Here is a 16947-nt window from a genome sequence, read left to right on the forward strand (position 1 = left end):
ATGACCATATGCTGAGTCCTGTGAGTCCTCTTACTTGGTCATTGAACCTGGGGTTGGTCTTGGGGCCCCTCAACATGGTACTCAATAAATACATGTTGACAGGCAGCATGATGACCTGCACAGGGTCCATCTAGAAAGAGGGTGCTCAGGAGAGGGTGGGGCGGGCAGAGGAGAGATGAAATTCAAGAACAGAGTTTAAAAGCAAAAATCCTGCCCAGAGAGTGGGAAGGATGGGAAGGAGCAGTTTTTTGGTTGAGTGGAAAGGTTGAGTAGGGAAGCAGTAAGGAGGAGGGATTTGAATAAAGGTTGGATGAAAGATGTGAACTTTTAAAATTGTGTGTTCTGCACGATCACATAGAAAAAAAAAACTAGAAGGAAATTGATTATTTAAAAATAGTAGAGTGACAAAACAGTTTCCCTCTTTTCTCTTGTCCACATTTGTCTTAATTAGCACATATTGCCTCTTTAATGGGAAGAAACTAGTATTTGAAAACTCTATTTGCTTTAGAAACAACAGAAACCAGTCCATAATTGTAAGTGGGGAGTCAGGTGCTGGAAAGACAGTGTCGGCTCGCTATGCCATGAGGTACTTTGCCACCGTCAGCAAATCGGGCAGCAACGCTCACGTGGAGGACAAGGTCCTGGCATCCAATCCCATCACCGAGGTGCGTACCACTGCGGAAGGCAGCCATGTGTTGGTGATGGAAATGGGGGTTGGTTGATTTGTGTGCTCTCCTGGCTAATTCAAGTTCCCACCCTTTAAAGACTAAAGAAATGAGGGCAGGAAAGACCCAGGAAGCCTATTTGCTGGTGGGATTTGAAGGAGATGGGGGCAGAATTGTTACTTTCAAGGCTCTCTCCTGCTTTACCTGCTGGGCTGGAAATCTACCATCAGACTCCAGGAGTCCTCTGTTTACATTTACATCCCAGGGGAAACCAAACATCACTGTTACACTGAAATCACTGGTGTTCTCCACCCAGCTGGCATCAGCATTCATGAGCTGATTGTTAAAATATTCAGGAATTTTGCAAGCTGATTGATAAACCTTTGGTAGTTTGACATCGGCCAGGGGAGGAGTATTTATACCTTCTGCCTTGGCAAAGGCCACATGTCAAGACTCTTCCTCCTGCCCTCCCCAAGAGCCAGTTCATCAGCACACTACTGACTGGGACAGAGAGTGGGCAAGGCCAACCGTGACAGTGCCCGGGGGGGTGAGGAGACAGCCCTCAAGGAAGTAGAGGCACCTAAAAGGCACACAGGAGGGTCCTGCAAGCCAACTCCAGCTGCCCCGCAAAATGGGAAGAGGATTGATTTGAATTTATTTGGAAGCAACGCAAAAAATTAAGAACATTAGACTCCTAGACCTCTTCTCCCTGTTTTCTCAAATCAAAATCCTCAATGAATATTTATCAGACAATCTACTCTGTTGAAGCCACTGCTTAGCTAATGTGGGAAGTGATGGAAAAGAATAAGACCCAATCTCCAAGTGTAAGATTCTTCTAACCTAATGTAAGAATATTTTAAAATTAAATAGAAACATATGTGGCGGGGGGTACTAAGAAACACTGCAAAGCTCATAATTCAGAGGCATAGGCTTACTTAGAAACATAAATTGCAATCCGAGATACCAACAGAAAAGTTATCAAGGCTGGGCGCGGTGGCTGACATCTATAATCCTGCACTTTGGGAGGCTGAGGTGGGTGGATTGCTTGAGCTCAGAGGTTCCAGACCAGCCTGGGCAACATGATGAAACCCCATCTCTACCAGAAATACAAAAAATTAGCCAGGTATGGTGGCACATGTCTGTAGTCCCAGCTACTCAAGAGGCTGAGGTAGGAAGATTGCTGGAGGTTGCAGTGAGCCAAGATTGCACCACCGCACTCCAGCCTGGATGACATAGCGGGACCCCGTCTCAAAATAAAAGTTATCAAGAGCCAGTGCCAAGTTAAATGCCCAGTGGATAATTTTGTGTAAATATTTAGGGTTTGTCTCCTCTGCTAGACTGCACACTCCATGAAGGCGGGACTATATCTGTTTGGTTTACCTTTGTTTACCGAGCGCATGGCACATAGTAGGTGCTCAGTAAATACATGGTGACAGGCAGCATGATGACCTGGGCAGGGATCCATCTAGAAACAGGGTGCTCAGGAGAGGGTGGGGAGGGGCAGAGGAGAGATGAAATTGAAGAACAGAAGTAGAAAGCAAAAATCCTGCCCAGAGAGTGAGAGGGGTGGTAAGGAGCAGTTTTTTGGTTGAGTGGAAAGGTTGAGTAGGGAAGCAGTAAGGAGTAGAGATTGGAATAAAGGTTGGGTGAAAGATGTGAACTTTTAATTGAGCATCATAGGCATATGGGGCCTGAATGAGTTGAGGCACCTCATATTCTCTCATTTAATCCTCCCTACTCTGTAAGTGTTCTGGTCAGTCTGGGCTGCTATTATAATAATAAATATAATGTACTTTAGTATAATATACTTTAGTGTCATCGACCAGGTGGCTTATAAACAACAGAAATTTATTTCTCGCAGTTCTGGAGGCTGGAAGTCCAAGATCAGGGTGCTAGCAAGGGTCAGGTTCTGGTGAGGCCTCTCTTCTGGATTGCAGACTGCTGTCTTCTCATGGTACCCTTACATGGCAGAAAGAGAGCAAGAGACGTCTCTGGGATCCCTATTATGTAGGCATTAAAATCCCACTCCCAGGGGCTCTACCCTCGTGACATCATTACTTCCCAAAGGCCCACCTTATGATACCAATACATAGGATTTCAGCATGAGGATTTTGGGAGGACACAAACATTCAGTCCATAACAGTGAGTTGCTTATTATTCTCGTATTACAGATAGAGAAATTAAGACCTGGAAAGATGAATTAACTTTTTTGTTTGTCTGTTTTTGAGACACGGTCTCGCTAAGTTACCTAGGCTGGAGTGCGGTGGTGCAATCATAGCTCACTGCAGCCTCCAACTCCTGGGCTCCAGCAATCCTCCCATCTCAGCTTTCTGAGTAGCTGGGACTACAGGCACACACCACCATGCCTGGCTAATTTTTTTTTTTTTTATGTTTTATAGAGACGGGAGTCTCACTGTATTGCCTCATCTGGTCTCAAACTCCTGGCCTTAAGTGAATTTCTCCCCTCAGCCTCCTGAAGTGCTGGGATTACAGGCATGAGCTGCCGCACCCAGCCAATGAATTAACTTTTAAGACATTACACAGATAGCAAAGATAGAACCCGGGACCCTGAAACATCAGAACCTGTGCTCTTTCTGGTCCTCCCCAGTGTCTGCCAGTGGGACCAAGGAGAACCTTGAGCAGCAGGCTCATGTTCTGATTTGTCATGTTCCCTGCCAGCCTGGGGTTGCTTTCTTTCCCCAGACCTCCCTCTGCCAATCAGACCTTCCCCTAGGGTACAGGATTGCATTTTACTAAAAACTCCTCCAATAATTTTGAGGCAAAAATCTTTTAATGTTGTTATTTCAAAAGAGTCTTATTTTTTTTAGGCCATTGGAAATGCCAAGACCACCCGCAATGACAATAGTAGTCGGTTTGGGAAATACACAGAAATCAGTTTTGATGAACAGAATCAAATTATAGGAGCCAACATGAGAACTTACCTCCTGGAGAAATCCAGAGTTGTCTTTCAAGTAAGTATTAAATTTCCTTTTCCCCAACTTTTTGAGCATTATTTACATTTACATACTTATTATACATACTCAGGCAAGCTACACTATGCTGTGAGTTGAAGAGTAGGGTTTTCTTATCTTTCATTTGCAGTTTGGATTCTTTTTTCTGTTTATTAAAAATTGATGGATGAATAGGTGTAATATCAGGTGAGTTGTATGACTGCAGGAAAAGGTTAACGACTTTTTAATTTGGGGTATTTACAAAATCCTTGCAGTTTAAAAAGCAAGTATCTCTTTCTAGAGTACAAAAACTGTTTGAAATAGACAAAGCTGACAGACTGGCTTTCCTATCAGGAAGGGAATGGGATCAGAGCTATTGAGGGGGTTTTAAAAGAAAGGCTTTTTTGCCAGTAAATGGAGAAATTTCTCATCGTTTTGGCCCAGGAGGAGAGCAACAGTAAGCCTTGTGTTGCAGGAAGTTTCTAAAAATTTCACTAGGATGAGTTACGCCATTCCCATTTCATAGGACGTTTTCATTTAATAACACTTTCTCTGGGTTGCTCGTTACTTGGAAGGCCATCTCAGGCCACCCAGTTCTCAGCTGAGAGGAAGGGCCTGCTTGTGAACTAGCCAGATCACATCCCAGACAGAGAATTATTCATCCAGATTAGACATCTAGGACCCTCTAGTTAAAAACCTGGCATTTTTACTCCAGCCTGGGCGACAGAGCGAGACTCCGTCTCAAAAAAAAAAAAACAACAAAACAAACAAACAAAAAAAACCTGGCATTTTTGCTTGTAAGGATTTGGTGTAATTTTGAGGACATTTCTTTATCTTACAGTCGGAAAATGAACGAAATTACCACATTTTCTATCAGCTTTGTGCATCTGCACAGCAGTCGGAATTTAAACATCTTAAATTGGGTATGTGATGGATCGTGTATGAAAGGGTCTCTCTTTTATGGGGGGCTTAAATTCTAGGTTAACTTTCTCCTTATAGTAATATATATTTTTTAAGTATTTGCCCAAAGATACAAGATTCTTTGGTTTCAAGGACAGAATTGGTGCATCTAATTAATGGGATGGATTAGGGCTGGGGGAATGAGTTTAGAGAGAGGGGGCACTCTTAAGCCTGAGAGTTATTTTTAAAGCTCATTTGGCCTGGCGTGGTGGCTCATGCCTGTAATCCCAGCACTTTGGGAGGCCAAGGAGGGCAGATCACCTGAGGTCAGGAGTTAGAGACCAGCTTGGCCAACGTGGCAAAACCCTGTCTCTACTAAAAATACAAAAATTCGCCAGGTGTGGTGGCGTGCGTCTGTAGTCCTAGCTACTTGGGAGGCTGAGGCAGAAGAATTGCTTGAACCCGGGAGATGGAGGTTGCAGTGAGCCGAGATCATGCCATTGCACTCGGCCTGGGCAACAGAGCAAGACTCTGTCTCAAAAAAAAAAAAAAAGCTCATTGGGTATTTATGGTCCTCCAGCTAGAACCACCTGAATAAGACCTCCTGACAGCTGGAACATATGGTGTCACCAAACCTTCCATTTCATTGAACATGACATGTTAACCCACTTTTTAAAACAAACCACCTCTATCATAATTTGACCTTCCTTGATGGCTCAAGGTCATTCACTATTTGTAGTCATAATTAATTATATTCCAGAGATGGCTAAAACATAGGGCTGTTTGTCCTTCAATACAAAAGGCCCTGAGCCCCATGCTGTCATGGCTCTCCTGCCTTAGCCATTTGTGCTATGCTGGTAGATGAGAATTGTCGGAGGTAACTTCTAGTATGTTGGAGTTGAACTCACACTCTCTAATTTTGGAGAAGTTGCTTGTACTCTTAGAATCTAAGTTTCTGCAGATTTCACATGAAGGTAATATCCTTGGCCTTGTCTACCAAACAGAATGTGAATAGCGAACCTGCAGAAGGGCTTTCTGAAAGATCCTCTACTATTTAAATGTTAGATGTATGTGTATATATATATATACACACACATACATGTGTATACATACATACATATATACATATATAAATGTGTATATATACATATATACATACATAAATGTGTATATATACATATATACATACATAAATGTGTATATATACATATATACATACATAAATGTGTATATATACATATATACATACATAAATGTGTGTGTGTGTGTGTGTGTATATATATATAGAGAGAGAGAGAGAGTCATTATCCGGATTGTGCTAATGGTTTTATAAGAGTATATGGATGTCAAAAATTCATCAAATTGTACATGTTAAACATATGCAGTTTATTGTACATTCAATAAACCTCAATAAAGCTATATAAAAATGTTAGGTGCAGGAACAAAAACCATAAGCTTTAGAGTTAGGCCTGCATTTAAATTCTTGCGTGCCATTACCTATCGAAACTTGAGAAAGTCACTTCACTTTTCTGAGTCTCAGCTTCTGCGTCTGTAATGTAGAATTTTTTTTTGTTGTTTTGTTTTTGTTTTTTTAAAACAGGGTCACCGAGGCTGGGGTACAGTAGTGTCAGCACAGCTCACTGCAGCCTCGAATTCCTGGGCTCAAGTAATCCTCCCACGTCAGCCTCCTGAATAGCTGGGACCATAGGCATGTGCCACCACGCTCAGCTAATTTTTTTGAAGAGATTTGGTTTTGCCCTTTTTCCCAGGCTGGTCTTGAACTCCTGGGTTCAAACAAGCCCCCTGCCTCAGGCTCCCAAAGTACTGGGATTACAGGCATGAGCCTCCACCCCTGGCTGTAATGCAGAGTTCTAAGGAATAAATGGAATAAACTGTGTAAAGTGCATGACACATCTCATTAAGTATGAGCTTCCCTTCTTCTGATAAATGTATATGTCCAAATTTCTGTGTTACAGACATAACAAATCTTACTTTTTGATTTCAGGGAGTGCCGAAGAATTTAATTATACGAGAATGGGAGGCAATACTGTCATTGAGGGTGTGAATGATCGAGCTGAAATGGTAGAGACTCAAAAGACCTTCACGCTTCTGGGTAAGGGAAAATATCCCATCCAAGGATGTAGCCATTTTCTCTTAAAAAAAAATTAAGGCCAGGCGTGGTGGCTCACACCTGTAATCCCAACACTTTGGGAGGCTAAGATGGGTGGATCACAAGGCCAGGAGATCGAGACCATTCTGGCCAACATGGTGAAACCCGTCTCTACTAAAAATACGAAAAATTAACCGGGCGTGGTGGTGGGCGCCTGTAGTCCCAGCTACTCAGGAGGCTGAGGCAGAGGAATCCCTTGAACTCAGGAGGCAGAGGGTTGCATCGAGCCGAGATCGCACCACTGCACTCCACCCTGGCAACAGAGCAAGACTCTGTCTCAAAAAAAAAAAAAAAAATTAAAAGGTGGGGATTCCCAGCAAATGTGTGTTCTGAAGGCTCCTAATCAATTCTAATTTTAGGACAAACCATCAGAACATATTTGGACACTAAGTGGTCAAGACTGTGCTTTTCCCTTAAAAGAGCTAGAAATTAACTCGTTTTTTTTCCTCAGCCTTCCTGGCTCGCTGTTAGAGACATGGGCTGCAAGTCCCGTGACTGCTGTAAGCTCTTCTAGGCTGAATACAAGATGACCGGTGAAGCCAAGGTCCAATTCGGTTCAGAAGTGAAACGTTGGCCCTCTGTGGCCTTCATAGGTCTCCTGATGATGACAGTAAAATAGTGAGCACTCATCTGGAGCTTACAATGTGCTGGGCACCATCCTAAGCACTTCATAACCCTGTGTGAACTCATTCAATCCCTGCAACCACCCTAGGAAGTCAGTGCTGCTGTTTCTTCCATTTTACAAGAGGGAAACTAAGGCACAGAGATGGGAAGTGATTTACCCAAGGTTAGGCAGCTGATTCAGAGTGGAACTGGCTTTTGCACTCCAGGGTCTTCGAGCATCTCATTTGGTACAGAAAACCCCATCTTCTATCGCTCAGATGCCGGCACAGGTGGAGCAGGCACGACTATCACAGCACAGCCAGTTTTTTCCAATCCTTCTCGCCTTACTTTTCCCACACAGAGCTCATGTTCAGAAAGGCTGTCTACCAGATGGTATTTATAAAAACAGGCATTCACTGTCTCGTTCTGTATGAGTCTAGACATCCACATGAAGCTGCAAGTCAAAGCTTCTGATCAGGGTGAGGCCATTGGCCATTTCTTTCTTTTTTTTTTCTCTTCTTTTTTTTTTTTTTTTTTTTTTTGAGACAGAATCTTGCACTGTCGCCAGGCTGGCCTGGAGTGCAGTGGCACAACCTCTGCCTCCCCGATTCAAGCAGTTCCCCTGCCTCAGCTTCCCAAGTAGCTGGGATTACAGGCATGCGCCACCACACCTGGCTAATTTTTTTGTATTTTAGTAGAGACAGGGTTTCACTGTGTTGGCCAAGATGGTCTCGATCTCCTGACCTCGTGATCCGCCCGCCTTGGCTTCCCAAAGTGCTGGGATTACAGGCATGAGCCACCACGCCCGGCCAGCCATTTCTACGTCTTGCCGAAATCTCTCGGGCTGAAATCTCCCACCAATTCATTCTAAGTGCTTTCAGTCTTGTGGCCTGGTTGACTGTATCTGAATGTAAAAGGCTAAGAATTTCAGGTTAAATATGTCCAAGGAATAGGCAAGACGATCAGCTGGATAATAGAGAATGAAAACAAGATGGTTTTCTAAGCAAAATCACCATCAGACTGTTCCCTCAAACCTGCTTCAAGGAGAAGGGCAATTTAAACATTTTATAATAATAAGATAAACACTTTTGGCACTGACTTACATTTACTGAAAATAATTATAGTCATCATTTCAATCTTTGTATAATGTACTCCATGGAGAGGGGGCTCGGTGCGCGAGCAGGGGACAGGTGGCCAAGCTCTGGCTGGGCTGAAGGATATGCCCTGCCCTGCCCACCCTCATCTCCCTGATCCTTCTATTCTCTCCCACCTTTATCATGTCCTCCTCCTCACAGGAAGATAATGTAGGGCAAATAGAGTAGGCTTTGGGATCAAATGAACATGAATTCAAATCCTAGTTGGTATGAGTCTAAGGTTACCCACTCTGAGACCTGGTGTCTTTTTTTGAGATGGAGTCTTGCTCTGTCGCCCAGGCTGGGGCACAATGGTGCAATCTTGGCTCACTGCAACCTCTGCCTCCGGGGCTCAAGTAATTCTCCTGCCTCAGCCTCCCGAGCAGCTGGGATTACAGGCACATGCCACCACCCCCAGCTAATTTTTGTATTTTTAGTAGAGATGGGGTTTCACCATGTTGCCCAGGCCGATCTTGAACTCCTCACCTCAGGTGATCCACCCACCTCCGTCTCCCAAAGTGCTGGGATTACAGGCGTGAGCCACTGTGCCCAGCCAAGACTTAGTGTCTTGATCTGTGAGTGGCAGCGCACCTTACCTTTCATGACAACTGGCGAGGAAGTGTGTGTAAAAATCCCTAGCACCAGGCCAAGCACGTAGCAGGTGCATGGTAACTGCTCCTCCCTGCCTTCTAGCTCTCCACATTCCCAATTGTCCAAACCCTCACCATACTTTGAGTAAGACCAACTCTTCTTCCATGAAACCTTTTCTAATTGTTGGAGATCAGCAATTTGCAGCCATTTGCTCCCGTGTTTCACACAACTTAGGTTATATTTACAGATTTCCACATCACATTCCTCAGTCCCAGGGCCAAGACTGGGACAAGGCGAGAGAGGCACTCACTCTCAGGGCCCTGCATGTGTGGGGCTGGCTCTGGACACTTAGCCTGTGCACAGACGTAGACGTTTTAGACAAAGCCCTCTGGAGTTTTGTAGAGAGGTGGAGTACCGTGTCCTCTCACGGCATTAATGGTGATGGCTGCCTGCTGTGCTGTGTGAAGTGGGCAGGTGGTAAGAGGTTGGGGCCACTGCACCTCTTCCCTGCACCTCTCCCTTCAAGAAAGGGTACCTCAGCAAGCGGCCCTGCTCAAACTTTTCCTTTGCCTCACACGAGGTCATCGGGACTTCTCTGTTTAGACACGCTAGGGTGAAGCTAGATGGCCTCATGAGCGCTGGGGTCTTTTCTCATATTGCGGTGGGCACTGGTGGTAAACTGCTTAGATATGCCTTACCCAGTGTGACCTCGGGTGAGTTCCCTAACCTTCCTATGCCTTAGTTTCCTCCTCTGTGAGATGGGAACAATACTAGGATTCCCTCGTGTGGCTGTAGTGAGCATGAGGGGAGCTGATGCGTGGAAAATACCAAGGACAGTGCCTAAGGCAGTGTTCCCTTCGCCTTCCCCTCCGTTTCTGCTGCTGAGATCCCTCAGCTAGCAGCGAGATTACCCCTGGAGAAGCGTGAGGGGATGCATTTTGATTAAAAAGTCCCTTTCCTCTGCTCTTCTGTGTCTTTCTCATGTGATTCATCCACTGATCCCTGCCATTTGAGTGTTGCTATGACCCTTGCCCTCTGATGGGACGAACACCTTGGAATCAGGCTGTCCCCTGGGACCTCAGGCTCTAGGAACTTGACCAGTGAGCTCCCCCTGGAAATCTGATTCAGGCTGGTATTGCTTTTGTGTGACAGGCTCACTAAGGGTGATTACTTAACGCAGGTCTTGAGTTCTTTCTTTCGTATTATTGCTTTGGAGTTGTCATCTCCCTTTTGTGTTTCTGGAAGGCCTGGAGTAGTTTAAGGGATTTAGTTATGGATCACAGAAAGCAGGGAGGAGTGCCAGAATGGAGGCTTCTGCACTTGGCGTTTTTAGTTGCTGCTCATGATCACTTACCTGTCATTACTGTGGTGGAGGCCTAGGGGTATATTTCTGTTGGACACATCTGTCCTTCAGGTGGAGGAGTTACCTCCAAATGGAAAGGCAGCAAGTGTCTGGACTCACCTGGAGCTGGAGTCTTCCCTGTGTTCTTGGATTGAAATCTTTTGAGACTGATTTTATTTAATCTTTGTAGTAGAGGAGACTGTGGGCCAGGTGCAGTGGCTCATGCCTATAATCACAGCACTTTGGGAGGCCAAGGAGGGTGGACCACTTGAGCCCAGCCATTCAAGACCAGCCTGGGCAACATGGCGAAACCCCATCTCTACAAAAAATTAGCTGGGCGTGGTGGCACGCATTTGTAGTCTCAGCTACTCAGGAGGCGGAGGTGGGAGGATTACTTGAGCCTAGGAGGTCGAGGCTGCAGTGAGCCAAGACCACGCCACTGCACTCCAGCCTGGACAACAGAGTGAGACCTTGTCAAAAAAAAAAAAAGATTGTAGGTTTTGAAATTGTTAAAGAACATGACCTACCTGCTAATGAAAACTCCAGGTATCCTCAAGTGAGGGGTCACTGGCTTCCATTCCAGTGTCCATTGCAGGGTGGACCAGGCAGCCTGCCTGGTGTGAATGAGCCTGCCTGCCAGCCCGAGCGCATCTCTCAGCTCCTTAAGTCACCACCGTGTCATTAACACACATGGGGGATCCCGACCTGGCAAAACCGGGCTCACAGCGTGCGGGTCTACACTGCGATTCACAGGGTTCAAACACAGTCCTTTCTAGCAGCTGGTTTCCTTTCTTTTTGGCTCCAGGAAATGTGCTAATCCCCTCATGGTGACTGAATATGGTATGTAGTCATAATTTGTATTCTACTTACTGCAATCAAAGTCCCAATGGGAAACATGGGGCAGGCTCACAATAGGATACAAGAGGGAGGGATTATTTATTATTTACAACTACAAAGGTGTGAGTGGAGTCTAGGGGAGCTATTAATACAAGGGGCAATGGGCACCTGGGGAGCAGCAGCAGAACTGTTCACTGCTCTTTCCCATGTGGGCATCCAAGTGTTTCTGGAGCCTAGAAGGAGAGTTGGGTAAAGTCAGCCCCAGAGGGGTGGTGACCTTCTGTCAGTCGAGCCATGCAGCCAGTTGGAGGCAGCTTCACAGGGAAAGGGGCTGGTGAGGACGCACTCGGTACCTTCTCCGCTCCTCTCTCTGCTCTCCTGCCAGGGCTCCCCATGAATCAAACCCAACCAAAGGCCAGAGGGAAGGAAGGGCCATCACCTTTGTTTATACCAAGTCCCCTGGGGCAGAGAGCAGAGAATCTGGAGAGGCAAACGGAATCCCTCCAGCAATCCCACCTAAAAAATAATTCAGGGATTCAGAGAGCTTGTGAGCAAAAAGAAAAATGAAAAACATTCAAAATCAAGCACAGAATCAAGGCAAGATGACTCTCCGAGGAACCTGATGCGAAATAGTTACTCGGATATTAATTTTTGTGTTGAACTTCCTAGCAGGGCCATGACAAAGGGGAAACCTGTGTATAGACATATATGGTATGTGTCTACAGAGGTCGACTAGAAGGAACAGTGCACCAGATGCCCCTGGGGTCCTCTTCACGTTCCTGTCCCGGAGCTTGGCACTGATGCTATCTGCATATCTTGAATGAATCCAGGTGCCCATCTTACTAGTCATAGAAGAGATGCAGTCTTCTAATCTGGGAAAATGTTTGTTTTCAGGTTTCAAGGAGGATTTTCAGATGGACATTTTTAAAATCCTGGCAGCCATCCTACATCTGGGCAACATGGAGATCACCGCGGTGGGCAACGAGAGGTCCTCAGTTAGTGTGAGATGCTCATTTGTTTTACTTTTCCTTTGTCTAAGGGTCATAGTGGAACCGGCTCGCAGCTGACCTGCCTTTGCTTTTTAGCACCAGGCATAGTCGGCCTCCTGGGTAGACTGGTTTAACAGGAAGCAGGCGGCAAGGGTTTCCAGGGCTTGCCTTCGAGGAGTAAAGCCTCCTCCCCTTGCAACAGTAGAGGAGGGGAAATGGATCTTCTGTGTGCTTTTCTTTTATTCAACAAGTATCTATGAAGAACCTACTAAGTGCCATGGACTGTCATAGCATGTGGGGAAACAGCAGTGAACAAAATAAAGCAAGAAGCCCTTCAGAGAGCTTATGATCAGGGGTAGGGAGGAGACACAACAAGCAAATATGGGCTCAGGCAGCTGGTGACGGCTGGCACAGAGGAAAGTAAAGCAGAGGGGGCATGCAGAGGGGCTGTGTCTTTCATGTGGGGTGGTCAGAGAAAGACTTTCTGAGAAGGTGGTGGGCAGCGGCCTGCAGGGGATGAAGAAGCAGGTTGTGCCTGTGGATGGGGGAAGAACAGCAAGTGCAGAAACCCGCAGGCAGGAGACATCATTTGAGAAACAGCAAGAAGGAGCCGGGCGTGGTGGCTCACGCCTGTAATTCCAGCACTTTGGGAGGCTGAGGCGGGTGGATCACCTGAGGTCAGGAGTTCGAGACCAGCCTGACCAACATGGAGAAACCCCGTCTCCACTAAAAATAGAAAAAATTAGCTGGGCATGGTGGCACATGCCTGTAATCCCAGCTACTTGGGAGGCTGAGGTAGGAGAATTGCTTGAACCTGGGAGGCAGAGGTTGCAGTGAGCCGAGATTGCGCCATCGCACTCCAGCCTGGGCGATAAGAGCGAAACTCCATCTCAAAAAAAAAAAAAAAGACAAAGAGAAACAGCAAGAAGGTCCGTTTATCCAGAGGGTGAGTAACAGGGAGGGTGTGGATGAGACCAGAGGGGGAAGGGGGATTGCAGACCACGTAGGACCTTAAGGGCACTGGGTAGTTTTCAGCAGAAGGACACCCACTACTTCCTTATACCTGCTTGAATCAGACATCAGTGGTGCTGGCTTCCTGGGAATGTATTGTAAGTTTTGTGATAGATTTCTTTATTTAATGGACACAAGTTAACTTGATGTGTGTTTCTTCTATGACACATACTATGAGTAGTGATTCTTGGGGCAGGGGTATGTGCTTAATTAGTCTCATGAATGTCCATGTAAAGAAGAAAACAAACACAAGTAAAAAATGTTTCTACGAAACACAGAATCTGCACACCTTTAAAGCTTTGCGTTAACAGTGACATGTCTGTCCTAGTCAACTCAGACTGCCATATCAAAATGCCACAGGCTGAGTGGCTTAAACAATAGACATTTGTTTCATCACCGTTCTAGAGGCTGGAAGTCTGAGAGCAGAGTGTCAGCCTGGTCGGTTCTGGTGAGGACTTCCTGCCTGGCTCCTAGGCTGCCACCTTCTCATTGTGTCCTCATGGTGGAGAGAGAGCAGACACTGTGATGCCTCTTATGAGAAAACTAATCCATCATGGCAGGCCTCACCCTCTCAACTTTAGCCAACCCTGATTACCTCCCAAAGGCCCCATCTCCAAATACTGTCACGTTGGGGGTTAGGACTTCAACATATGAGTTTTGGAGGGACACAAATATTCAGTCCGTAACAATGTCTGTTTTCATGTCGCTCAAATAACTGGTGGGAATAGTTGATCATTTTGTGTAACCGGTGAGTTCTTGGCTGTCTGCTACCAGCGGTTTGGGGAGAGAGCAGAGCTGAGTGGAGCATGAGCTCCTGGGCTCAGTGTTTTAGGCCTGTTGCCATGACCGGGAAGTAATTCTCCTTCCTCTCCTCCAGCTTTCACCTCAGCGCCCCTCCCATCCTGCCCGCAGTGTCCAGACCTCCCAGAGTGAGTCAGTCCCCAAGTGGGAAAGGAGGGAGAGAGGGGACGAGAGGCCTGGGGGAGAGTGTGGTGTGTCCGAAGTGGCAGATCCCCCACTGTTTCCTTGCTCAGTTACCTCAGAGAAGCTAGGCTTCTGCCCTTTTTTATCCCAAACCCCCACAGACTAAAAATGTGATTTCTACCCAACAAATGCCATCACACTGAGCCCTCTCCTGTGAAGCTTGTTATTAAGGTAGCATTTTGGAGGAGGAATTAAAATTGATTGACTGAAAATCCTTTGGAAAGTCTTCTAAGAATATTTGTAGAAAATTCCCAGTCCTGTAATTATTGGTCCTAGATTTGGGATCCATTTCCACCCATTTGTATCAGGAACTTGAAATGTTGGACACGTTAAATTTGGACGAAGCCATCTGACTTTTTGAAAAGCTGCTGCCCCTTTGCATTTTTTTTCCCATAGCAGCACCTGCAGCTGAATTGTTTTTGACTCAGAAGGTTTCATTCTTTCTTAGAAGGAAGGAAACCAAATGCCACCGCCAGTCCCTTCCCTTATGAGGTCAGGCACGTCAAAGCCAGCTCTGTGTCACTGTGATATTGGTCAGCAGGGGGTGTGGGTAGAGCACAGGGAGGGGCAGGACTGTTTCCGTGGCTTCCTCCACTGTGTCCTGAGGCTTTTTAGTGCAATCATGTGGGTTTCCTGGTGGGCTGGAATGGTGCCTGCAGGGGAGCCTGCCTTGGGAGTTCTTCTGCCTGAGAGAGGAGCTGAGAGTCATCACATCCTTGCCTGAGGACAGGAGCCCTTTGTCCACACCGGCTGAAGGGAAATGGGAGCACCTCTTCCCTTTTTTCATCTGCTGGCCAGCGGGGCAGCTCTCATGCCCAGGCTTGGGGGAGAAGCAAGATTTCACTTTGTGTATTCAGGAGAAGTCCCACCCCAGCCCTCGTGTCAGCTGAGGCACTAGCTCAGCCATGGGACTCCCACCAGCTTCTCCCTGGCAACAACACCTGGGTACCTCCTGGACCAACCATCCAGGCAAACCGCTGGCCACACGAGGTGAGGCAGGGTGAGTGCACACTCTGACAAGTGGCCCAGGATGGTTCAAAGGGAAGAGAGAGGGCTGCATCCACATCCACAGGAACAGGGCGGGGTCTAGAGAGGGTAGCCTCTATGGCCTTAGTCACCGCTGACATTCTTTGGTTAAATTGAAAAATCAATGTGGGACGCAGCCCTGGACTCCCCGCCATGGCTGCAGGGGTGGTCTGCCAAGGGCCAGGTGCAGGACCTGCGCTGCTGCAGCCCCCCTTGCTCTACTCCCAGTTATGTCTCCACCTCCTGAGGCTGGGCATCCTTGTGCCAGCTACTACTCAGCTCTTGCACAGGCCTGAGTGTGGGCATGGGGGCCTTGGCCGAGTGGGATTGTGTGTCTTTGGATGGCTGGGCCACCTGACGGGGCTTGTGCTTGTTTTTGAAGGAGGATGACAGTCACCTGAAGGTGTTCTGTGAGCTCCTGGGCCTGGAGAGTGGCAGAGTTGCTCAGTGGCTGTGCAATCGCAAAATCATCACAAGCTCTGAGACGGTGGTAAAACCCATGACCAGGCCTCAGGCTGTCAACGCCAGGGATGCACTGGCCAAAAAGATCTATGCTCACCTGTTCGACTTCATTGTGGAGAGAATTAACCAAGCGTTGCAGTTTTCAGGCAAGCAGCACACTTTTATTGGTGTTTTGGACATTTATGGGTAAGATTCTCTTCAGTGAGCCTGTCTTTCCTCCTTTAAATGTTGAGAATGTTGAGAGCCCCATGGTTTTAGATCATTTTGTTCTGGTTCTTTTGTATTTCGCATGATTAGAAAAATAACATTCTCTGCTTTTGCCCCTATAGATGCTAAGTACACTCTCCTGGGCTACGGTGCCGTTTATTTAAAGTGCATTAAAGAGATGCTGAATTAGGAATGACCAGTGTCAAGAGCTTACTGTGTGCCAGCTCTGAGGCTGCTTGGCTTCCATGGGCTTTCTCACTTAATTCTTAAACAACCTTGTAACTATCCCTGTTTTAGAGCTGCAACAACCAAGGCTTAGAAAGACTCAATAACTTGGTCACAATTGCTGCACTGGTGGGAGAACCCAGCACAGTTGTGAGGCTCCTGCTTCTGCTTTTCCCACCAAAGGCCCCTGAGGTGTGGAGCCCCGAGGTCCCTTCCCATTCAAATCACAGGAGATGACAAGTCACCTAGGCTTGCACCTTGCCCAAGCCTAGTGGCCAGAGGTGGACTGAACCCAGGTCTCTGATCAACCCCCCCCCCACCCCAATCCTTTTCCGTTCTTGGGTGAGAAGGTCTTGGATTTTCCCAGCCCTCCTCCAGGAGGTCTTACCCTTCATCCCACCCTGGAGTTGGGTTCTTTTTCATTCTCTCTGCCCGTCCTCCTTTTCTAAACCCCGGGCTCAGCTCATGCTGAAACTGCTATGGAGTAACCAGAGTGGAAACTGGCATGGAGGGCTCCACGGAGACTGTTATCCCTCAGGCTTTTCTAGCAGCTGGCCCCAGTGCCCAGCCCTTGCCCCTCTCTTGGGGCCCACCCTGGTTTCTAAGCAGGAGAAGGGGAAGATTGACCCACGAAAGGCATCATGGAGTGTTCCACCTGGATTGGGGGATCTTCCCCACACCATGGCGAAAAGCAGCTCAACCCCATTCCCCATGCAAAGGGGAGAGCCGAGCCCTGGCCTTCATGGCCCTGCTGCTGCCTCCTGGGGAGGAGGGGGACAGGTCCACACCACGCCGTTGGACTTGCACCCAGGTGGAGAGGCAGCTTTTCCCATAGCTGTCAAATGGGAGAC

At 47.0% G+C, this 16947-nt stretch overlaps 1 protein-coding gene across 6 annotated transcripts in view; it reads left to right on the top strand.

Moving 5' to 3' along the window:
• Window positions 1-16947, top strand: part of MYO5C (myosin VC) — a 104265-nt gene that overhangs the window by 18017 nt on the left and 69301 nt on the right. For all 6 annotated transcript variants that reach the window (XM_030814076.1, XM_030814079.1, XM_030814080.1 and 3 more), the window contains 6 exons: window positions 509-665; window positions 3494-3637; window positions 4458-4539; window positions 6522-6629; window positions 12087-12193; window positions 15585-15850. In XM_030814076.1, the coding sequence (XP_030669936.1) occupies window positions 509-665; window positions 3494-3637; window positions 4458-4539; window positions 6522-6629; window positions 12087-12193; window positions 15585-15850 (864 nt within the window). The remainder of the gene's footprint in view (window positions 1-508; window positions 666-3493; window positions 3638-4457; window positions 4540-6521; window positions 6630-12086; window positions 12194-15584; window positions 15851-16947) is intronic.

This window comes from Nomascus leucogenys, chromosome 6, assembly GCF_006542625.1.
Source record: "Nomascus leucogenys isolate Asia chromosome 6, Asia_NLE_v1, whole genome shotgun sequence".
Classification (NCBI taxonomy): domain Eukaryota; kingdom Metazoa; phylum Chordata; class Mammalia; order Primates; family Hylobatidae; genus Nomascus; species Nomascus leucogenys.